The 25,192-nt window shown below is 43.9% G+C and overlaps 1 protein-coding gene across 1 annotated transcript in view; it reads left to right on the top strand.

Annotated features, from left to right (window-relative positions):
- LOC139383052 (nectin-3-like protein) overlaps positions 1 to 24,578 on the top strand; it is a 76,933-nt gene extending 52,355 nt beyond the window's left edge. Inside the window, exons 2-7 of the mRNA XM_071127355.1 lie at positions 163 to 510; positions 8,109 to 8,293; positions 10,296 to 10,410; positions 11,980 to 12,097; positions 12,316 to 12,467; positions 21,365 to 24,578. Of these exons, the coding sequence (XP_070983456.1) occupies positions 163 to 510; positions 8,109 to 8,293; positions 10,296 to 10,410; positions 11,980 to 12,097; positions 12,316 to 12,467; positions 21,365 to 22,029 (1,583 nt within the window). The 3' untranslated portion in view covers positions 22,030 to 24,578. The remainder of the gene's footprint in view (positions 1 to 162; positions 511 to 8,108; positions 8,294 to 10,295; positions 10,411 to 11,979; positions 12,098 to 12,315; positions 12,468 to 21,364) is intronic.
- The last annotated feature ends 614 nt before the right edge of the window (positions 24,579 to 25,192 follow it).

Below are 25,192 nucleotides of genomic sequence, written 5' to 3'. Positions count from 1 at the left end.
AAAGTGTAATAAAAGTTGAAAATAAGTAAGACTATGCTGTTCTCCTTTTTGACTGATTACAGTCTTTCTTTTTATGACTGTTCTCAACAACATGGATCTCTCCTGTAACCGTGTTTGTTTAAATCTAGCTGACTGTGTCCCTCCCCTTCCCCCTGTCTATAGGTGTGAGTAGTAATACGGTACTGGTCCCAGAGAGGGTGAGTGCTGTGCTGGGGAAGAACATTACTCTGGGCTGCAGGGTGGAGGTGGGCACCAACCTCAGCCTCACCCAGAGCTCCTGGGAGCGTCGCCTGCCCTCAGGCACCATCACCCTGGCCGTCTTCAACCCCCAGTTTGGCATCTCCATCTCCCCAGACTACGCCAGGCGCCTGTCCTTCATGAACCCCTCCGTGCACGATGCCACCATCGTCCTGGAAGGCGTGGGTTTTCAGGACATTGGGTCTTACACGTGTAAAGTGGCGACTTTCCCGTTGGGAAACACGCAGGCATCCATCACCGTCAATATACTCGGTACGTGGAACTCTTTAGACTGCGTCGGCCCTGGTCAAAAGTGGTGCACTATAGAGGAAATAGGGGGACATTTTGGATGCAGCCACAATGGGCCCTGGTCAAAAGGAGTGCTCTAAATGGGGAATAGGGTGCCATTTGGGACACAGACACTCTGCATCCACCATGAAGAAAACATTAAAGTAGCACCTTACTGAAAGTGGAAAGTGAACTTAAAGATTGTTATGCGGTCAGCATGTTTCCACCCCTATAATGGTTGATTGGATTGTGGACAGTGATGAAAGCTGCAGCCAGGCTTCATGTGTATCTCTCTTGAGACCAAAGTCCCAAATAGCACCCTATTCCCTATTTAGTTCACTGCTTTTGACTGGTGAAAGTAGAGCACGATATAGGGCACATATGTCAGAGTCAAGGCCCGCGGGCCACATCCGGCCCGCAAGAAGGTTTTTTACGGCCCCTGGGATGATCTTGATTTATTATTAGAACCGGCCCGCAGCAAGCCGGCAGCCCGCAGATCTTTTACACGCACCAATACTACATTTCCCACAATGCAAAGGTGACGCACCGAGCAGTAGGCTGCTTCATTTCAATATTTATTGGCACAGCAGTCGTCAGCATCACAGTAAAATTAACTTTCAGATACCCATCAAAAATGGCAAAACGGAAGGTGGATACTGAGAACCGGGGGTTTCAAACAAGGTGGGAGTCGGAGTATATGTTCACGAAGGTAGCTGGAAAACCTGTGTGTCTTCTGTGTGGAGAAAGTGTGGCGGTACTGAAAGAGTATAATCTGAGACGACATTATGAAACGAAACACGCGGACAAAAACAAGAATATGGACATGGAACAAAGGCTACAAAAGGCAGAGGAATTAAAACGAGGCCTCAAATCTCGACAGGCTCTGTTCAAAAAAGCCAAATCACAAGGCCAGGCTGCTGTCAAGGCCAGTTTTATTTTGGCAGAAGAGATCGCTAAATCAGCCCGGCCATTTACGGAGGGGGATTTCATCAAAAACTGCATGATTAAAGTTTGTGACGAAGTTTGCCCAGAAAAAAGGCAACTCTTTTTAAATGTGAGTCTGAGCAGAAACACCATTGCCGAGAGAGTAGACCAGTTGTCCATCAATCTAAAAGAGCAGCTTGTGAAAAAGGGAAAAGATTTTATTGCATATTCCTTGGCTGTGGATGAGAGCACCGACATTTCTGACATTGCCCAGTTGTCAATTTTCATCCGCGGAGTGGACTCCAACCTAAGCGTGACAGAGGAGTTTTTGGCTTTACGTCCTATGCATGGCACAACTACGGGGCATGATTTGTATGAAGAGGTGTCAAGATGTGTAAATGAGATGGAGCTGCCTTGGGAAAAACTCGTGGGTTTGACAACCGACGGAGCACCTGCGATGTGTGGACACAGGAGCGGACTGGTGGCGAAGATACGGGAAAAGATGCAAGAGGAAAACGCGACAGGTGAGCTGACAGCTTATCATTGTATCATACACCAGGAAGCGTTGTGCGGTAAAGCCTTGAAAATGGAGCATGTAATGAGCATCATCACGCGCACAGTTAACTTTATCAGAGCCAAAGGTTTGAATCACCGCCAGTTCAAGGCATTTCTGACGGAGTTAGAAACGGAGCATGGTGATTTGCCTTATCACACAGAGGTGCGATGGCTAAGCCAGGGAAAGGTGCTTCAAAGATGTTTCGAGCTTCGTGAGGAGATTTGTCTGTTCTTGGACAGCAAAGGGAAAGACACAACACAACTCCGAGACGAAATGTTTCTGTGTGAAATGGCTTTTCTGTGTGACATTACGAGTCATCTGAATGCAATAAACTTGCAGCTGCAGGGTCGGGATCGTGTCATCTCTGATATGTACAGTACAGTGAAGGCATTTAAAACCAAACTGACTCTGTGGGAGACGCAGATGCGGAAAGAAAATTTGAGCCACTTTCCCAGCTGCCAGACCATGAAAGAGAAGCTCTCTACCAGTGCGTTCCCGAGCACACAGTTGGCTGATAAAATAGGTATGCTTGCCGCTGACTTTCGACGCCGATTTGCTGACTTTGAAGCACAAAAAAGCAGGTTGGAACTGCTCGGTAACCCATTTGCTGTTGACGTGGAAAGCTCACCACCAAACCTCCAAATGGAGTTGATTGACCTCCAATGCAATGATGCACTGAGGGCAAAATATGCAGCAGTGGGTGCTGCGGAGTTCGCCCGTTTCCTCCCCGGCACAATGCCCCAGCTGCGCATCCAGGCTGCTCAAACGTTGTCTATGTTTGGCAGCACATACCTGTGTGAACAACTGTTTTCTTTGATGAACCTGAACAAAACATCACACAGAAGTCGACTTACTGCTGAACACCTCCACTCAATTCTGAGGATTTCTTCAGCTCAGAGCCTTACCCCGAACATTGATGAACTTGTGGAAAAGATGGGACACCACCAAGTATCACCCTCAACCTCAAACAAGTGAACATTACTGTGCAATCACATATTTAGAGTTTTTACTCAGTTCAAGTTTAAAAGTTAAAATTTAATATTTGTTTTCACTGCATGTTACTTCTCCTTAAACAAAGTGTTGTTTTTGATTAATAGATTTTTGCACTTTATTTTTTTGTATTTCAATCCAATTATATTTTAAAAATATTTCAGTTGAGTGGATGATAGAAAATTGCTATTATTGTTTTTTCTTTGAAGTAAATTTAGCCCACTTTTGCTAAAATAGAAAATATAGTCTACTGATGGTGCCTTGAATACCGGTTTCTTTCATTTAATGTTCATGTTATGGGGATATTTATATAAAGGAAATTTGTCTTTTGTGTCTGTTGAAAATTAAAGATTACTGACAGAGCCATAAGAAAATATTGCTTTATTTATCTGATCATATTGTAATATATTTGTTAGGTTTTCAGTAGGTTCAATTAGGTTCACTAGACTATATGCGTCATTTAAAAAATTTTCAATGAACATTCGAACAGTCCGGCCCTCGTCTTGTAGCTGATTTTTTTATTTGGCCCTCCGTCCATTTGACTTTGACACCCCTGATATAGGGAGTAGGGTGACATTTTGAGACTCGGATGACTAATGAGGGCTACATTAAGTACTGCTGTGACAGGACGCTGCCTGACTCGACTCAGTGTCTGGGCCTCCACAGCCTTCCATTAGCCCACATCTACCTTTACTCTGTTTGAGTCCCAAATGGCACCCTATTCTCTAGTGCACTCCTTTTGACCAGGACCCATGGGGAATAGTGTAATTTGGGACTGAGCCTGGGCTTCCACAGCCTTCCTTAACTGTGTTGTTGTTTATTGGGGGTGTTTTATTTGTTAACACTGTGAGTGGGTACTCTCCGCTTCTGAGAATAATCACTGTTATAAAAACCAAAAGCTCATAGCAGTAAAAAAAAAAAAAATGCTTCCCTTTCTTACAACATTTTTTAGGACTCTGACGGTTGTAAGAATAAGGAGGACCCCCCCCCCCCCCTTTCTCTACCACCCCCTTCCTCCTAACCACACAAAAGGCACAGGGTTACGTTTTAATGGTAGGAGGAGCTTTGCTACTTCAGCCCCAAGCCCCCACCTGTAAACAATGGAAAAGGAATAATACACCACCACCGAAACTCTGAAAATTAGAATGACCTTTTGTTTGGGATTTGTATTGCTGGTGAGGAAGTGAGAAACCTGCAGTTTTCTAAGAAACTGAGTTTCTGCTAAGATTTCTAAGAGTTAACAAGACAACACTTAAAAAAGCTGCATTAATGAAGATGCCAACTGATGCTACTAGGCCTGACATTGCGGCAAACTCCACAGTCTGGCCAAGCTCCACTTTCACTTTCTGAGTTATTATTATATCATCAAACCATAAGCGTTCTTTTACTCCGGCCCAGATCTCTCTGCATAGCTCACTGTTCATGACATCAATCAATCAAATGTATTTTACAGAAACCCATGCCTTAAACCCCAAACAGCAAGCAATGCAAATGTAGAAGCACACTGGCTAGGAAGAACTCCCTAGAAAGGAAGCAGGCTTTGAGGGGTGGCCAGTCCTCTTCTGGCTGTGCCGGGTGGCGATTATAACATTACATGGCCAAGATGTTCAAACGTTCACAGATGACCAGCAGCATCAAATAATAATAATCACAGTTGGTGCAACAGGTCAGTACCTCAGGAGTAAATGTCAGTTGGCTTTTCATAGCCGATCATTCAGAGTATGACCAGCTTTTAATAAATGAAACTCACCAAAACCATACAGAACAAATGAAGCAGTGAAGTAAATGCAGTGCTCAACAGCAACTACACGAAAACAAGATCCCACAAAAAGCCAGTGGGAAAAGGCTGCCTAAATATGATCCCCAATCAGAGACAACGATAAACAGCTGCCTCTGATTGCGAACCATACCAGGCCAACATAGACATATAATAACCTAGATAACTCACCCTAGTCACATCCCGACCTAACCAACATAGAGAATAAAAGGCTCTCTATGGTCAGGGCATGACACAAATGTTGCAATTGCTATTTGACTTGCGATTTAGAGCAAAACCCTTGGGTGAACTGTTGTAGTCATGGAAATACAACGATTACACTAATTATATAGTTATAATCTAATAGTGGGCACTTTGTCATGTCAAACAACACTGTATTCAATGTATAAAAATGCCAGGGAGGAGTTATTGTGACAGGGTAGGAACAAAAGTGTTTAGAAGCGTTTCCTAGGGGACCCTATAATCTTTGGCTACATTGAACGTTTTCTCTAAGCTACTTCATGCAGCCCAAAGCAGGTGGTAAACTCCATCTAATGCAAAATAAATTGGTAACAGCTATTTGATATAGCTAACATATTCATATTCATTTGCATATTCCTCTTTGATTTAGATACTGTTACACAAACAACATGCTGATTTATGTCTACACCATCACTAGTATTATCAGGCTGTATGTATGTATAGCTAATTACATTTGTTCTGACTCAGTACATTTATTAGCCAGCTAGCTAACTAGCGATTAGCATTAGAGGCTAACAAGATTTAGGCCCAACTTGCTAAAAAAAGACAAACTAGCTATTTGTAGATGTAAGAAACACAATCTAATAGTGTAATTATAGAACGCTAGTGGATTTATATAAGGAAGCATTGTGAAAACAGCATCGTTTTCATCAACATTGTTGCATATGCTGTATTGATTATGCAGACTGAACGCAAGTGTCTGTCTCGCATTTGAGGAACAATAAATGCACTCCTTGAGGGATGGGGCAAAGCTTGGTCTGTGTGGAAAGCGGCATGGAGAGAGAGAGCAGAGAGAGATGATTCAAGTAGCAAAGTAAACTATGAAAATTGATGTTACACACAGCGTATCACATTTAACAAACCAAACATTCAAATAATTTTTATAGAAGGTAAAGTAAAAATCTGAACCAGTCCTTGCATCAATACCGGTATATCGTAAAATATGGTATACCGCCCAGCCCTAGGTGTTCATCAGAGCCTAATGGGACGGGGCCGACACGGCTCCCACTGCCTGCTCTCTGCCTGTCTGACGTAAAGTCATTATCCTCTGCACTCAACGAGATAAATCTGACCCACATCCCTCTCCGACAGCCTCTCCAAATTAGCACGTCCGGGGCTTTGAACAAAACTAAGTCGTCTCTAACCAATCTGAGTATCAAAGCCAATGTAAAATTTTAAAACCACCGCTTTATCCACGTGTGTTCTGGCTCTAGCCCAACCCATTGGTTTCTGGACCAGTCAAACTCCCCCAAATGTGTTCACATTCAGTGAAGGGTTTGGGAGGTCTCAGATCCAGATTCATTGCAGAGAAGAAACTAACGTCAGAGGGTGTGGCATAGCGTTTGGCTGAAGCAAGGTGTCTGGGTAGCCAGGCAATAGATTCAGATGAGTAATGATGGAAAAGAAAGGCAGCCTGGCTGCTCCCTGAATCATAGATTTAACAACTAGAGCCAATTTGTGAAGTGGAATAGCGCTTTCCAGCCTCTTTCCCTCACCTTCCTGCACTATTGCAATTCCACAAATACACAACATGCGTAGCATCAATTTAGCAAAAACATTTAATTACACATTATCCAAACAGATTGTTGCATGGAAGCCTTTAGTCCTAGCGTATTTACTTCACACAAAGTCGCCATAAATTCAAAATGCACACATAATTGACACTACCGGACTGCACACGCAACAAAAATACAGGAAACACCTACAGTATAGACTATCCAAGAACGTGTCTCTTTGAGCAGTCATTGTGACTCTTCAGACAGTCACAAATTTGATAGGCCTATATACACAGTTCACTACATGGGTATCTCTGTCACAGACATGAAGTCTGTTAACAATTCAGAGAGGCATAAGGAAAATGTAGTCTTCTCCTGTCCTAGAGCCTAGGCTATTGAGGAACATGATAACGCTCATAATTTATGAGCGGCCTGTTTCGCAATTCACAACGTAATTGGCGATCAAAGATAGTTACTCTATCATTACTAAATATCATCAGTTTAATTTGCTCTTATTTGGAGAGAACTTTGTCATAGTGACCATATCTTGGTTTTAAACACTTTAAATGGGCACTTCTGATTTTTGCGGTATTTCCCAGGACTCTCAGGATAAATATACATTTTTCCCGGTATTGAAGCTTAGTAGGAAATATGAATCCCTAGTGAAACCCCTACTGGCAGTCGGCGTTGACAGTTAGTGATTGTGAGAGGTGTCTAATATTTAGTATGTCTGTCGGTGCACTAGAACAGTTCAAGTAGTGCTTTGTGGAACAGGTCGAGTGCTATATCACAGCGGTCACTTTCCTTTCACGTGGATCTAAAGCACTGAATTTCAGCACACATTAACAGAAACCCACCTCCCCAGCTCAGGACAGGACACCACACAATGAAACAGAGACACACAACAGCACTGAGTATTATGTCTGACATTGGTCTGTGTTAAACTGTTTTCCAGGTCATTATGAACCATATTAGCAAGCCATGAGTAGTAGGAGCAGTTTCAAAGTACAGCATTTACAACACAAAATCCATTGTTTTGGTTTAGGAGGAAGGGAATGGAGTTCAAACAGCTTGATGGAGATGCTCCAAAAGTCACTCTAATAGAGATGTCTTGGTCGATGCTGCACAATAATATTGCTTTCACAAACATCTCTCGCAAACATCTCCAGCACAATAACAATACAAATAGTTGAGTTCCCTCCAAAGTGCTGCTATAGTTTCAGATTGCTTGGCTCATCATTTTTTAATAGATATCTGTGAAATGCAGGAAATCAATCTGTGTCTGGCAGCAGCGTGTGTGTACCGTGGCCACTTCCTCCTGTCTGTCCACATCTCCGTCCCTGTTTTATGTTGCACATTATTTATTCATCTTCATATACAAAATATCAATATTCATTTTGTAATCTATTCTCCATTCTGTTTTGTTATCTCTCTGCATGCCCTTTTCTCTCTCTCGCTTGTTTTCTTTCTCTCCTTGTGTCTCACTGTCTCTCCTCTCCCTCTCAATTTTCTTTGTTGTCTGTATGTATATCGCCAATGCTGCGAAATGAATTGCAACATTGGGAACATTCTAGTGTTCTCATCTCTCTCTTTCCCTTAGTGGAGCCCAAGGTTTACGTCTCTGCCGGCTCAATGGCCTTGGTGGATGGTGGTAATGAGTCGGTGGCGGCCACCTGCATAGCGGAGCGCGGCCGGCCTGCAGCCGAGGTGTCCTGGGAGACTGAGCTGTTTGGCCGCTCTGAGGTCCAGACGCAGGACGAGCCCAACGGCACCTATTCCACCCAGGTACAAACAGAACAGAGCTCCTGCTTTGACAACACACCACAGTACCGACATATTGTGTTCCAAATGTCAGCCTATTTCCTATATAGTGCACTACTTTTGACAAAGACCAGTTTTGGTCAGTTTTTACCTTGGGCTCTAGGCAAAAGCCAAATATATAGGGAATAGGGTTCCATTTGGGACACAGCCATGGTCTCACACACAATCACCCTCCTCATGGGGTGTATATATATACAGTGCCTTGCGAAAGTATTCGGCCCCCTTGAACTTTGCGACCTTTTGCCACATTTCAGGCTTCAAACATAAAGATATAAAACTGTATTTTTTTGTGAAGAATCAACAACGAGTGGGACACAATCATGAAGTGGAACGACATTTATTGGATATTTCAAACTTTTTTAACAAATCAAAAACTGAAAAATTGGGCGTGCAAAATTATTCAGCCCCTTTACTTTCAGTGCAGCAAACTCTCTCCAGAAGTTCAGTGAGGATCTCTGAATGATCCAATGTTGACCTAAATGACTAATGATGATAAATACAATCCACCTGTGTGTAATCAAGTCTCCGTATAAATGCACCTGCACTGTGATAGTCTCAGAGGTCTGTTAAAAGCGCAGAGAGCATCATGAAGAACAAGGAACACACCAGGCAGGTCCGAGATACTGTTGTGAAGAAGTTTAAAGCCGGATTTGGATACAAAAAGATTTCCCAAGCTTTAAACATCCCAAGGAGCACTGTGCAAGCGATAATATTGAAATGGAAGGAGTATCAGACCACTGCAAATCTACCAAGACCTGGCCGTCCCTCTAAACTTTCAGCTCATACAAGGAGAAGACTGATCAGAGATGCAGCCAAGAGGCCCATGATCACTCTGGATGAACTGCAGAGATCTACAGCTGAGGTGGGAGACTCTGTCCATAGGACAACAATCAGTCGTATATTGCACAAATCTGGCCTTATGGAAGAGTGGCAAGAAGAAAGCCATTTCTTAAAGATATCCATAAAAAGTGTTGTTTAAAGTTTGCCACAAGCCACCTGGGAGACACACCAAACATGTGGAAGAAGGTGCTCTGGTCAGATGAAACCAAAATTGAACTTTTTGGCAACAATGCAAAACGTTATGTTTGGCGTAAAAGCAACACAGCTGAACACACCATCCCCACTGTCAAACATGGTGGTGGCAGCATCATGGTTTGGGCCTGCTTTTCTTCAGCAGGGACAGGGAAGATGGTTAAAATTGATGGGAAGATGGATGGAGCCAAATACAGGACCATTCTGGAAGAAAACCTGATGGAGTCTGCAAAAGACCTGAGACTGGGACGGAGATTTGTCTTCCAACAAGACAATGATCCAAAACATAACGCAAAATCTACAATGGAATGGTTCAATCATAAACATATCCAGGTGTTAGAATGGCCAAGTCAAAGTCCAGACCTGAATCCAATCGAGAATCTGTGGAATGAACTGAAAACTGCTGTTCACAAATGCTCTCCATCCAACCTCACTGAGCTCGAGCTGTTTTGCAAGGAGGAATGGGAAAAAATGTCAGTCTCTCGATGTGCAAAACTGATAGAGACATACCCCAAGCGACTTACAGCTGTAATCGCAGCAAAAGGTGGCGCTACAAAGTATTAACTTAAGGGGGCTGAATAATTTTGCACGCCCAATTTTTCAGTTTTTGATTTGTTAAAAAAGTTTGAAATATCCAATAAATGTCGTTCCACTTCATGATTGTGTCCCACTTGTTGTTGATTCTTCACAAAAAAAATACAGTTTTATATCTTTATGTTTGAAGCCTGAAATGTGGCAAAAGGTCGCAAAGTTCAAGGGGGCCGAATACTTTCGCAAGGCACTGTATATATATATATATATATATATATATATATATATATATATAGATGAGAAAGAGAGAGATCATGAAGCAGGCATGCAGAGCTCACACTGACACTCTTTAAACATGCTTAAATATTTACACGTCTAACTAAATGTCGCCTCCACCACCCAGGTGCACTATGTGTTGGAGCCACGGAGACACTCCCAGGGCCACACCCTCACCTGCGTGGTGCGCCACCCGGCCCTGCAGACTGAGTTCAGGATACCCTACGTGCTCAATGTGCAGTGTGAGTGTTGTGGGGGACCAGGTCGTACAGGACAGCAGAGCAGTAGGGTCATTGAAATAGAACAACCTAGATCAGCTTTTTCATGGTTTGTATATAGAGACGGGTGCCACCATTACAAGGAGAGGGATAGCCAGCTATCTTTGTGTTTTGTTTGAGAGTGGTTGTTGTGCTGATAGGTGGGCTTTGTGTTGATGATCTGTCTTGCCTCAGTTGTCTGTCAGCGACAGCTGCTGCTCATGTTGTTTCAGCATATTCTCTCTTGACTACATACACATTTAGACAACTGCCACATGTATCAGTGAAGTGATGCTGTCTGTATCTGATCTATAACCTATCATACTGCTAGCCTGATTTACAGTACAGTTTGCACAGAGAACGGACTGACTCCCTGTCTTCCCTCTTTTGCTCATAAAAGGGCCATTAAGGAGTCATCTTCATTTTATAATCATTGATGCATGCTTCCTTGGCATGCTGAACTTGTGAATAGTGGGTAGTATCTATTTTGAACTATGTGAGTGCAAGCTAATGAAGGCGTTGTATGAAATATTGATCAAGCCTCAGCAGCAGCAGGTGGAAGAGAGGTGGGGGCAGAAGGGTGGAGATGCAGAAAGCCGAGGTTAGGAAGAGAAAGGTTTGTAAGCTCAATAAATTGTGTCAAATGCAGAGGCAGGGGATTTTAAGTGCCAAAGAAGCACAATTTCACCATGAACAGAGTGCAAAGGTCAACATGACACACTGATAATGTCTTGTTCCCTTCCCGACCGTGTACTGTAATACGTTTTGCCTGCTCACTCTCCAGAGAAATCAAAAAGGGAAGATTGGATACCATAGTCATTGTTTACAGTTATTACAGTACAGCCAGTGGTATATGTAATAGCTCTGGTAGTGGCTGGTTGTGAGCTGCTGGAGAGAGTGGATTATTACCCCTATATCTCCACGCTCTGACCTGTCTGAGGTAGGCTGTGCCTCTCTCTCTCTCTCTGTCTGTCTGTCTGTCTGTCTGTCTGTCTGTCTGTCTGTCTGTCTGTCTGTCTGTCTGTCTGTGTGTCTGTGTGTCTCTCTCTGTCTCTCTCTCTGTCTCTCTCTCTCTGTCTCTCTCTCTGTCTCTCTGTGTCTGTCTGTCTGTCTCTTTCTCTCTCTCTCTCTCTCTCTCTCTCTCATGCGTTGATTGTTTTCTAGGTTTCACACAGCCAACAAAATTCTTCAATTCTGCTTTTTCATTTTGATTATCACTTGTTTTGTTTGTATATTGCTTGCTTTTTCCTCCTGGGGGGAAAGCTCATTTGTCATCACTGTACTGCTAGAGGTCACATTGGCTATTGTGTAGAATGTACAATGCACTCTAGGGTATTTTCTTTTAAATGAATTTCCTGTTTTGTATAGAAAGAATATTGTGTTATTAAAGGATCCTGATCATAGTGTATCTTGTACAATATGGTATGTACCCTAGTCTACTTTATTACAAAGTAGCTACAGTAAGTAACTAATAATAATAATAATAATAAAGAATAATAAGATTGTAGAATAAAGAATCAAGTTATTTTCATAGATATTGTGCTTCTTTTCCAGTTGCTCCTGAGGTGACGGTGGTGGGATATGATCAGAACTGGTTTGTTGGTCAGGAGAATGTGAAGCTGGACTGTGGAGCCAAAGCAAACCCACCTGCCCACCACTTCTCCTGGACCAGGTCAGGGTCCTTTAGCTAGCAGCTTATCCACCCACTACACCCCACAACATGCTATACACAAACCGCATCACAAATAGCACCCCATTGGTCAAAAGTAGTGCTCTATAATGGGAATAGGGTGCCATTTTGGACGCACGACTATTGTGATCATTGCTGGCTAGTAATATCCAGATAATGTTTGTATCCCTGTGTTTGTATATGATCTCCTTTCTTTACAGGTTGGATGGGCCGATGCCTGACGGTGTGGATATAGTGAACAACACTTTTAGTTTCACTCGTCCTCTGGAGAGAAATGACTCTGGACTGTACAGGTGTGAGGTTTACAACGACATCGGTCCACGCAGTCATGACGTTCACGTCTGGATACAAGGTGAGAGAGTATGGCCTTCGTTAAACCCTTCAAACAGAGTTCTCCCACCATGACACCAGAGGAGAAAAGAGCAGCATAAACACACACTATCAGCACCAAAGGTTCAAACTGTTGTGGTTATGACAACATTAGATATCTGTGATAAGAGAGGTAGTGTTTCACGCTGTTTGTTTTTGGGAACACAGTATGCACTAATATGCAACAATATGCCTGCTTGTCAATGGGACCACAGTGTACAGACATTTAGCCCTTTTTTGTTTATCTTGTTTGTTGTCCAAGGTTATTTGTCAGGGTTGGACACAATGAAGTACATACAGATACAGTAACAGACTCTAGTATATTCCTTCCTCATGAAATAGGATGTGTGCTCCATGCTCTGCTGTAAGAGCTGCATGGAGTTTCCATTCTCTCATCAAGAGATTACTGATTATATTTACTTTAATTTAATACACATTAATTCATGTCTGACTCGCGAAACAGACAGAGGATTTCCCCCCCAAAGCTCTCGAAACATAGTTTTTATACATTTGGCCTCACTTAGCTACGGTACTGGGCTGTTCTGATGCAAGGGAACACTGCTTGGAGAACACACAGCCAGCAGCTTCCCCATCCGTCCTCCTCTCCCTCCTCTTGTCTCCCTCTCCTCTCCTCCTCTCTTTACGTTTGGCTCCTCTATTATTCTTTAGGTATGGAGCATGAGAACTGTGCTCCCCATTTTCCTCTTTCTTCTAATCTATATCCAAACATAATGACTGCTACTCTTAGACACATTCATCCAAGGTATACAATCTCTCTGGTTTCTCACTGAGAGGAGAGCGGGAGAGCAGGCTGGAGGAGCTAAAGCAGGCGGTCAAATCAAATTGTATTGGTCACATTCACATAGTTAACAAATGTTAATGTGAGTGTAGCAAAATGCTTGTGCTTCTCGTGCCGACAGTGCAGTAATATCTAACAATTCCACAACAACTACCTAATACACACAAATCTAAAGGGATGGAATAAGAATATGTACATATAAATATATGGATGAGCGATGACCGAGCGGCATAGGCAAGATGCAATAAGATACAGTATATACATATGAGATAAGTAATGTAAGAGATGTAAACATTATTCAAGTGGCATTATTTCAAGTGACTAGGTAGTTTGCACCCGGTGATGCGTTGTGCAGACCGCACCACCCTCTGAAGAGCCTTGCGGTTGAGGGTGGTGCAGTTGCCGTACCAGGTGGTGATACAGCCCGACAGTACAGTTGTGGCCAAAAGTTTTTAGAATGACAGAAATATTAATTTCCACAAAGTTTGCTGCTTCAGTGTCTTTAGATATGTTTGTCAGATTCTACTATGGAATACTGAAGTATAATTACAAACATTTCATAAGTGTCAAAGGCTTTTATTGACAATTACATGAAGTTGATGCAGAGTCAATAATTGCAGTGTTGACCCTTCTTTTTCAAGACCTCTGCAATCCGCCCTGGCATGCTGTGAATTAACTTCTGGGCCACATTCTGACTGATGGCAGCCCATTCTTGCATAATCAATGCTTGGAGTTTGTCAGAATTTGTTGGTTTTTGTTTGTCTACCCGCCTCTTGAGGATTGACCACAAGTTCTCAAGTTTTTTTCCGGATGCCCCAAACAATCGGAAAGGGGATTCATCAGAGCAAATTACTTTACCCCAGTCCTCAGCAGTCTGTACCCTGTACCTTTTGCAAAATAACAGTCTCTCCCTGATGTTTTTCCTGGAGAGAAGTGGCTTCTTTGCTGCCCTTCTTGATACCAGGCCATCCTCCAAAAGTCTTCGCCTACCTGTGCGTGCAGATGCACTAACACCTGCCTGCTGCTATTCCTGAGCAAGCTCTGTACTGGTGATGCCCCGATCCCGCAGCTGAATCAACTTTAGGAGACAGTCCTGGTGCTTGCTGGACTTTCTTGGGCGCCCTGAAGCCTTCTTCACAACAATTGAACCGCTCTCCTTGAAGTTCTTGATGATCCGATAAATGGTTGATTTAGGTGCAATCTTACTGTCAGCAATATCCTTGCCTGTGAAGCCCTTTATGTGCAAAGCAATGATGACTGCATGTGTTTCCTTGCAGGTAACCATGGTTGACAGAGGAAGGACAATGATTCCAAGCACTACTCTCCTTTTGAAGCTTCCAGTCAGTTATTCAAACGCAATCAGCATGACAAGAGTGATCTCCAGCCCTCGTCAACACTCACACCTGTGTTAACTAGAGAATCACTGACATGATGTCAGCTGGTCCTTTTGTGGCAGGGCTGAAATGCAATGGAAATGTTTTTTAGGGATTCAGTCCATTGCATGGCAAAGAGGGACTTTGCAATTAATTGCAATTAATCTGATCACTCTTCATAACATTCTGGAGTATATGCAAATTGCCATCATACAAACTGAGGCAGCAGACTTTGTGAAAATGTATATTTGTGTCATTCTCAAACTTTTGGCCACGACTGTATGCTGTTAATTGTGCATCTGTAAAAGTTTGACAGTTTTAGGTGACAAGACAAATTTCTTCAGCCTCCTGTGGTTGAAGAGGCGCTGTTGCGCCTTCACCAAACTGTCTGTGTGTGTGTAACATTTCAGTTTGTCCGTGATGTGTACGCCGAGGAACTTAAAACTTTCCACATTCTCCACTACTGTCCCGTTGATGTAGATAGGTTTTTTTCCCTCTGCTGTTTCCTGAAGTCCACGATCAACTCCTTTTTGTTGACGTTGAGTGAGAGATTGTTTTCTGACACCACACTCCGAGTGGCTGTCTCCCTGTAGGCTGTCTCGTCGCTGTTGATATTCAAGCCCACTACTGTGGTGTCGTCTGCAAACTTTATGATTTGAGTTGGAGGCGTGCATGGCCACGCAGTCATAGGTGAACAGAGAGTACAGGAGGGGGCTGAGCACGCACCCTTGTGGGGCCCCAGTGTTGAGGATCAGCGAAGTGGAGATGTTGTTTCCTATCGTCACCACCTGGGGGCGGCCCGATAGAAAGTCCAGGACCCAATTGCACAGGGCGGGGATGAGACCCAGGGCCGCGAGCTTAGAGGGTACTATGGGGTTGAATGCTGAGCTGTAGTCAATGAACAGCGTTCTTATGTAAGTATTCCTCTTGTCCTGATGGGATAGGGCAGTGTGATGGCGATTGCATCGTTTGTGGACCTGTTGGGGCGTTATGCAAACTGAAATGGGTCTAGGGTGGCAGGTAAGGTAGAGGTGAAATGATCCTTGACTAGTCTCTTAAAGCATTTCATAATGACAGAAGTGAGTGCTATGGGGTAATAGTAATTTAGTTCAGTTATCTTTGTCTTCTTGGGTACAGGAACAATGGTGGCCATCTTGAAGCAGACTGGGGGAAGAAGCGATTGAATATGTCCGTAAACACACCTGCCAGCTGGTCTGCGCATGCTCTGAGGACGCGGCTAGGGATGCTGTCTGGGCCAGCAGCCTTGCGAGGGTCTACACGTTTAAATGTCTCACGTCGGCCACGGTCCTTGGGCCGTGTCGGTGGCACTGTATCATACTCAAAGCGGGGGATTTTTTTTTTAGTTTGTCTAGAAGCAAGACGTCGGTGTCCGTGGCTGGAAAACGTGGCTGGTTTTCTTTTTGTAGTCCGTGATTGCCTGTAGACTCTGCCACATATGTCTCATGTCTGAGCTGTTGAATTGTGACTCCACTTTGTCCCTTTACCGACCTTTCTCTTGTTTGATTGCCTTGCGGAGGGAATAACTACACTGTTTATATTCAGCCATATTCCCTGTCCTCTTTCCATGGTTAAATGCGGTGGTTTGTGCTTTCAGTTTTGCGTGAATGCCGCAATCTATCCACGGTTTCTGGTTAGGGTAGGTTTTAATAGTCACAGTGGGTACAACATCTCCAATGCACTTCCTCATAAACTTACTCGCTGAGTCAGCGTATAAATCGTTGTTATTCTCTGAGGAATATTTCCCAGTCTGCATGATCAAAACAATCTTTAGCGTGGATTCCGATTGGTCAGACCAGCGTTGAATGGTTCTAGTCACGGGCACATCCTGTTTGAGTTTCTGCCTATAGGACAGTAGGAGCAAAATGGAGTTGTGGTCGGATTTGCCGAAGGGAGGGCGGGGGAGGGCCATGTATGCATAGCCAGTGTATTGTCCGCGCGAGTGCTACAGTCAATATGCTGATAGAATTTAGGTAGCCTTGTTCTCAAATTTGCTTTGTTAAAATCCCCAGCTACAATAAATGCAACCTCATTATATATGGTTTCCAGCTTACATAGAGTCCAGTGAAGTTCCTTTAGGGCCGTCGTGGCATCTGTTTGAGGGGGGATATACACGGCTGTGACAATAACCAATGAGAATTCTCTAGGGAGATAACATGGGTGGCAGTTGATTGTAAGGAATTCTAGGTCAGGTGAACAAAAGGACTTGAGTTCCTGTATGTTGTTATGATTACACCACGCTCCATCTGTGAGTTGGCCTGGTTCGGACTGGAGCCCTGTTCACTCGAAAACTAAGAGTTCTCCTCAAATTATACCATATTCGCTATATAGTGCACTACTTTTGACCAAAGCCCTATGGACCTTGGTCAAAAGTAGTGCACGATAAAGGTTATAGGGTGCCATTTGGGACGTGGTCTAAAGCTTGCTTGACACGCTGTTCAGGAAGGACTTGCACTGAGCAATTATCTAGCCTCTCCAAGCCAACAACATGGAGGAGTCCGGCATATGCCGCTTCTCTCACTCTAAGCCCCTGTGGACATGGATGCATCTAGGACTAAGCCACAGTAGCAGGCAGGCAGGCAGAGCATGTTGTATCATCCCCCGCCCTTCTCCTTCGTGGCTGTCTCGGATACACTGTGATGTTTTCACAGTGCCCTGCATGGCGCTGCAAGTGTTTCTCCCCACCAGCAGCATCTCATTGACTGTGTCCCAAATGGCACCCTATTGCCTATACAGTGCACTACCTTTGACCATGGAAGGTGTACAGTGCATTCAAAAGTATTTACACCATTTGACTTTTTCCACATTTTGTTATGTTACAGCCTTATTCTAAAATGTATTAACTTGTTTTTTTCCTCATCAATATACACACAATACCCCATAATGACAAAGGAAATACTAGTTTTTAGACATTTTTACTAATGTATTAAAAATAAACTTAAATAACAAATGTACATAAGTAGACCCTTTACTCAGTACTTTGTTGAAGCACCTTTGGCAGAGATTACAGCCTTGATTCTTCGTGGGTATGACGCTACAAGCTTGGAACAACTGTGTTTGGGGAGTTTCTCCCCTTCTTCTCTGCAGATCCACTCAATCTCTGTGAGGTTAGATGGGGAGCGTCGATGCACAGCTATTTTCAGGTCTCTCCAGAGATGTTCGATTGGGTTCAAGTCCGGGCTCTGGCTGGGCCACTCAAGGACATTCAGAGACTTGTCCCAAAGCCACTCCTGCGTTGTCTTGGCTGTGTGCTTAGGGTCGTTGTCCTGTTGGAAGGTGAACCTTCGGCCCAGTCTGAGATCCTGAGCGCTCTAGAACAGGTTTTCATCAATGATTTCTCTGTACATTGCTCCATTCATCTTTCCCTAGATCCCGACTAGTCTTCCAGTCCCTGCCGCTGAAAAACATCCCCACAGCATGATGCTGCCACCACCATGCTTCACCGTAGGGATGGTGCCAGGTTTTCTCCAGATGTGATGCTTGGCATTCAGGCCAAGGAGTTCAATCTTGGTTTCATCAGACCAGAGAATCTTGTTTCTCATGGTCTGAGAGTCTTTAAGGTGCCTTTTGGCAAACTCCAAGCGGTCTGTCATGTTCCTTTTACTGAGGAGTGGCTTCCGTATGGAAGTGCTACAGAGATGGTTGTCCTTCTGGAAGGTTTCCTCATCTCCACAGAGGAACTCTGGAGCTCTGTCATAGTGACTATCGGGTTCTTGGTCACCTCTCTGACCAAGGCCCTTCTCCCCCTATTGTTCAGTTTGGCTGGGCGGCCAGCTCTAGGAAGAGTCTTGGTGGTTCCAAACTTCTTCCATATAAGAATGGAGGCTACTGTGTTATTGGGGACCTTCTATGCTGCAGACATTTTTCTGTACCCTTCCCCAGATCTGTGTCTCAACGCTCTATGGACAATTCCTTTGACCTCATGGCTTGGTTTTTGCTCTGACATGCACTGTCAACTGTGGGACCTTGTAAAGACAGGTGTGTGCTTTTCGAAATCATGTCCAATCAATTGAATTTACCACAGGAGGATTCCAATCAAATTGAAGAAACATCTCAAGGATGATCAATGGAAACAGGATGCACCTGAGCTCAATTTCGAGTCTCATAGCAAGGTGTCTGAATACTTAAGTAAATAAGGCATTTCAGTTTTTATTTGTAATAATTTAGCAAAAATGTCTAAACCTGTTTTCGCTTTGTCCTTATGAGGTATTGTGTATAGATTTATAAGGATTTTCTTATTTAATACATTTTAGAAGGCTTTAACGTAACAAAATGTGGAAAAAGTCAAGGAGTCTGAATACTCTCCGAATGCACTGTATATTGTGCCTATTGGAGCCTATATTGTGCTCAGTGCTCCCCATCATACACCATGTCCCTCTCAAGCTACCAGGATGAGATGGCACTGCAGTGGATAGCTGCTGTCTTACGGGCTCCTCACCAATTCTGCTATTTTGTGTGTTTTTTTACGTAAACTTTTTTTGTACATAATATTTTCGGCATCATTTCCTATGACCTCGTACACATCGACTCGATAATGGTACCCTGGGTACATAGGCAAGTTATCGTTACTCATTGTGTATTTATTCCTCATATTATTATTTTTCTATTATCCATTTGTCCTCTCTGAATTGTTGGGAAGGACCTGTAAGTAAGCATTTCACTGTTGTTTACAAAGCATGTGAAAAATCAGATTTGATTTGATATGAGGAGGTCCAGCTGTGGAGGTTGGGGATGGTTGTCTTAAGGCTAAGGAGGAGGCGCTATATATCAGCTCACTGACCTTGAGCTGCCTCTCCCCTCCCCCTTCTCCCCCCTTTAGATTAGCACTGGTCCCTTAGTCACTGCTTTATAATTGCAGGTTAGTTAGATTCTCACTCAGTCAGGTAAATTGCAGCCATGATGTAATTAGCTGAAGGCTATGCTTGCTGCCATCCTGATTGCATTTGATCAGTCGTAGCTAAGACTCCAGTGTTAAGGAGAGATACAAAGCTGTCCTAGTGCAGCTTAGACTCCAGTATTAAGGGGAGATACAAAGCAGTCCTAGTGCAGCTTAGATTCCAGTGTTAATTGGCGATACAATGAGGTCCTAGTGCAGCTTAGATTCCAGTGTTAATTGGAGATACAATGCGGTCCTAGTGCAGCTTTCAGTGTGTCTTTGTAGTCAGGCTCTTCATGTGTCTCTAGAGATACAGGCTGCTTTTTGTCCTGAAGGGAGGTCAATATTCAGACACAGTAATCCGCTCTCTGTCTCTCTGTCTGTCTCTCTTTGTCTGTCTCTGTGTCTCTATTGGCTGTCTTCTCTGGTTCTGGGTGTCATCACAGTAACTAGCCACTGAAGGACAAATCAGAGGCAGGAACCTCACATCAATCACACACTGCCTAATCTTCTCACATGACTTCCCAGAGAGAGGGAAAGAACAAATCACACGCATGCACGCGTGCGCACTCACACACACACATAGTCGTCTTCCCCTCTTAAATCCACATTTTCTCTTTACTTTCCACCAGAGTCACTCACTCCTTTACAGAGCCCAGAGTCACTCACTCCTTTACAGAGCCCAGAGTCACTCACTCCTTTACAGAGCCCAGAGTCACTCACTCCTTTACAGAGCCCAGAGTCACTCACTCCTTTACAGAGCCCAGAGCCACTCACTCTTTAACAGAGCCCAGAGCCACTGACTCCTTTACAGAGCCCAGAGCCACTGACTCCTTTACAGAGCCCAGAGCCACTCACTCTTTTACAGAGCCCAGAGCCACTCACTCTTTTACAGAGCCCAGAGCCACTGACTCCTTTACAGAGCCCAGAGCCACTCACTATTTTACAGAGCCCAGAGCCACTGACTCCTTTACAGAGCCCAGAGCCACTCACTCTTTAACAGAGCCCAGAGCCACTGACTCCTTTACAGAGCCCAGAGCCACTCACTCATTTACAGAGCCCAGAGCCACTGACTCCTTTACAGAGCCCAGAGCCACTGACTCCTTTACAGAGCCCAGAGCCACTGACTCCTTTACAGAGCCCAGAGCCACTCACTCTTTAACAGAGCCCAGAGCCACTGACTCCTTTACAGAGCCCAGAGCCACTCACTCTTTTACAGAGCCCAGAGCCACTGACTCCTTTACAGAGCCCAGAGCCACTGACTCCTTTACAGAGCCCAGAGCCACTGACTCCTTTACAGAGCCCAGAGCCACTTACTCTTTTACAGAGCCCAGAGCCACTGACTCCTTTAGAGCCCAGAGCCACTCACTCTTTAACAGAGCCCAGAGCCACTGACTCCTTTACAGAGCCCAGAGCCACTCACTCTTTTACAGAGCCCAGAGCCACTGACTCCTTTACAGAGCCCAGAGCCACTCACTATTTTACAGAGCCCAGAGCCTTTGGTGTTTGTCCAGACACTTTACTTATTTAATTAATATGCTCTTTCAAAACAACGTGTTAGAATTTCAATTAAGCTTCTTTGTAAACTGTCATTTTCTAACAGGTTATAAACATTAGTGTATTCTATTTGTTCTGTATTCAATGATTATACTGTGTCACCAATTAGATTCATACTACAGACATTGATTCCTACAGATTATTAACTGACATTAAAAAATATATATATTCTGTCATGCCATTCCCTCCCTCCATTAAACATCATCTCTGCCCCCCCACCCCCTCTCTTTCACCCCCATTCTCTATCCATCCATCAGATCCTCCCCCCACCACGGCACCAGTCCCCTCCACATCTACTCCCCTCTTCCTGGACACCAGTGACACCAGCATGGCCCCCAACAAACGGCGAGGAGCGAGCGGCCACTTCACATCCCCCACCCTGGCCTCCCTGTCAGACAGCAGCCTGGGTACCATAGTGGGCGGGGCTGTGGGCGGGGTCCTGCTCCTGGGGTTGCTGCTGATCCTGGGCGGAGCTTGCTTCATGCGCCAGCGGAGGACCTTCAGGGGTGACTACTACACCAAACAGTACCTGGGCCCCTCCGACATGCAGAAGGAGTCCCAGCTGGACGTGCTCCAGCCCCACGAGCTGCAGGAGGTCTACGGGGACGGGCACAACTCTACCTGCAAGGACAGCCAGGAGCTGAAACCCAAGCCGGGACTGGGAGGGGACATAATTTACCCCAATGACATCAAGGACAAGGAGGACTGGGGCGACGGCCACAGGGGCCTCCGGGAGGGCAGCTACTACCCTGTTGAAAACCACAACAACATCCACCACCCCAAAGGGCCGCTCGTTCACACTCCCACTGTGACCAACGGCTCCCCCTACCTGCCGGAGGACTGCTATGACAACGGCACAGACAGCGAGTATGTGTCCCACATGGATGGGTCTGTGATCTCACGCAGGGAGTGGTATGTCTGAGAGCTCCAGGGGAGCTGGAAAATACCTTTTGGCTCAAAATGACTCGGTGAGACAATAATTTAACAGGAGTTGAAATAGATATATTATAGAGAATTTGTCAATTCAATAAACAGACTCTTCTACACAAGAATGAACATTCCCGGCTCATTTGTGTGCTCTGACCCCAAGGACTTCCATATGACTTCCATATGGAGTGTGTTATAATGTCGTAGCATCTCAACAGATGATCGCAGGCTGGGAATGGCAGTAATCTGCTGTCATTATCCGCTTAACTTTAGAACTAGGGTTCATTTGGCAAGGGTTTCTCTGTACTATGTTGTTTCAACAGATGTGAGTGGTTCACTTTGTATCGTTCTGCTTTTATGTATTTAAACACCTGTCTTACGTCATGAGTCTGGCATTTCAGCCCTCATTAGTGAAATATTTCTATCCCTTTTGAAAATTCTAAACTATGTGCCCATATGTTGCATCAATTCAAACCCCTCATATTCAATGACATTTCCAAAACAATTGCCTGTAATCATATGACTTTTTCATAAAGGTTACATTCTGATTGCTTGTTGCTGTTGAGCACCTAAATCAGATTATATTTTAGTTTTCAAACTGTTATACAGATGTGAAAGGGAAAAGGATTCAACAATATGACAAAAAGGGAGCAATTTGCCAAGTTTATGGTTCTAGATGACGATAGAATATCATGTTGTGAGCAGGATGTACAGTGATACTGTCAGGACTATGGGACGTGATAAGACTCTTTTAAGCACATCGGAAGAATACATCTCAAGGTTTGTATCTATTTAGGACAGTGTATTGTTCTTTAGCATTGGTTGCACATTCTAGATTGTGTCCCATATGGCACCCTATTCCATATACATTCAGTGGCCAGTTTATTAGGTGCACCCATATAGTCCTGACTGTCATCAGAATGACGCAATAGGAACCGGAATTTGTCGGACCAGGCAATGTTTTTTCACTACTCAATTGTCCAGTGTTAGCTGACAGGAGTGAAACTCAGTGTGTGTCAGTGTGATCTGTGATGGGTTTTTCCAGTACACAACCAGGCACCATGACATGGTCTTTGTCCCAAATGGCATCCTATTCCGTACATAGTGCACTACTTTTGAACAGAGCCGTATGGGCCGTGGTCAAAAGTAGTATACTATTTAGGGAATTAGGATTCCATTTGGGAATGAGTCCATGACATGAGGTTGTAGCTACTAAAGGGTTGACATCACCAGTGATTCTATCTCCATTAGCTGGTATTGACCTTCCATTTCCTGTTCCTGCTCAGCCGGTAGCTTCGTTCTACCTGAGAAACTAAAGGATCAAAGTGACCTCTCCAAAGCCTCGCCATTAAAGGAAAGATCTCTTCCGTCAATTGGTCGGGTGGAGGGGAGCATGTATACACTGACTGTTGGAGGAGGGGGTTGTAGAGGGGGAGATCTCCCTGTGGCATTTCAAGATGGGGCTTGGCTTTAGCCTGAGGTTTCTTTGTTTCTTCTTCTGGGGTTTTGCAGATTGAGGGCACACTCTTTTTAATTTGATCCTTCTTTTTTGTTGCTCCCAACCCTTTGGTGGCTCATAAAACACTTGCGTATCACACACACACTCCACATGCTGCCTGCTGCCTAGGCCACTCCAACCCTGTCATGTTCAAAGCCCAGCCTTCACCTCAAAGTTTTAGCTTTTTAATTAACTTCTCTTCTCTGGATGGACTTGGCGAATGTTTGACCTCAGTGAAGTGTAGAGCATCTGTGTATGCAAGCACACTCATGTGTTTTTATCTGTTTGAGTCAAGGCTTCCAGCGTGTGCCTGACTAAATTGGACAAAGCCCCTCTGTGAAAACTTTTCTTAGCTTAGCTACTGCTCAGACATCCACCCAGGGGTTGTGGGCACGTAGGCTAGATACAATGCAGGGATAGATTCTCATGTCTTTGACTGTTTGTCTGTACACACAATGTGAGGTTAGCTTGGTTTTACTCCCTGTTTTGAACATTTTATCCAAATACAGGCTGGCCTTTGACATGTAATTTCATTGGGAGTGGAAGAAAGTGATTGAATGTTTACTTTGGCAAAGCTTTTGTTTTCAACTTGACCTTCTTTGGAATGGAAATATATTAAGTTATTGTTGTGCCTATACTGCCTTCATTTCATTTGAATCCTTTATGGTTTATTCTTCTGCTTATGTATATATGTTCATGGTTTTTATGTGTGATGATTCATGTGTTGATTTAAGTCCTGAAGGCCCCTGGAGAGAAAGGTTGGTGCCTTATGCCTTTTTATGTCCTTCTTTTTAATATTTATGATTTTGTTGCTTGTTTTTAAACCAGCACAGTTGACTTAAGGTGAATTGTTTAGCCTTGTACACACAGACTCTTGTAGCAACTTAAGTTACAATGTACCTGAAAATTGTATTTCACTGGAAAATTACATGGGTAGTACTAAGCAGGCCAGAATCATAGTCAATGTTATTGTTTTGAAAATATGCTGGCTTTTTTTATTCTTTATTAAAAAAACAAATGTTTTGTATTTTTTTGGTCTGAAATTGTCACAGTGCATTAGATTATTTTATATTATTTGAATTGTTTTATTTCACCTTCATTTAACCAGGTAGACCAGTTGAGAACAAGTTCTTATTTACAACTGCGACCTGGCCAAGATAAAGCAAAGCAGTGCGACACAAACAACACAGAGTTAACAAACGGGATAAATGGGATAAACAAACGCACAGTCGATAACACAATAGAAAAATCTATATACAGTGTGTGCAAATGTAGTAAGATTAGGGAGGTAAGGCAATAAATAGGCCATAGTGGCGAAATAATTACAATTTAGCAATTAAACACTGGAGTGATAGATGTGCATAAGATGAATGTGCAAGTAGCGATACTGGGGTGTAAAGGAGAGAAAAAAGAAATGACAATGTAGGGATGAGGTAGTTGGGTGGGCAATTTGCAGATGTGTGTACAGGTGCAAAGATCGGTCAGCTGCTCTGATAGCTGATGCTTAAAGTTAGTGAGGGAAATATAAGACTCGAGCTTCAGTGATTTTTGCAATTCGTTCCAGTCATTGGCAGCAGAGAACTGAAAGGAAAGGCGGCCAAAGGAGGAGTTGGCTTTGGGGATGACCAGTGAAATATACCTGCTGGAGCTCGTGCTATGG

Source organism: Oncorhynchus clarkii, chromosome 24 (assembly GCF_045791955.1).
Source record: "Oncorhynchus clarkii lewisi isolate Uvic-CL-2024 chromosome 24, UVic_Ocla_1.0, whole genome shotgun sequence".
Classification (NCBI taxonomy): Eukaryota; Metazoa; Chordata; class Actinopteri; order Salmoniformes; family Salmonidae; genus Oncorhynchus; species Oncorhynchus clarkii.
This window is presented reverse-complemented; position numbering and strand designations above follow the sequence as displayed.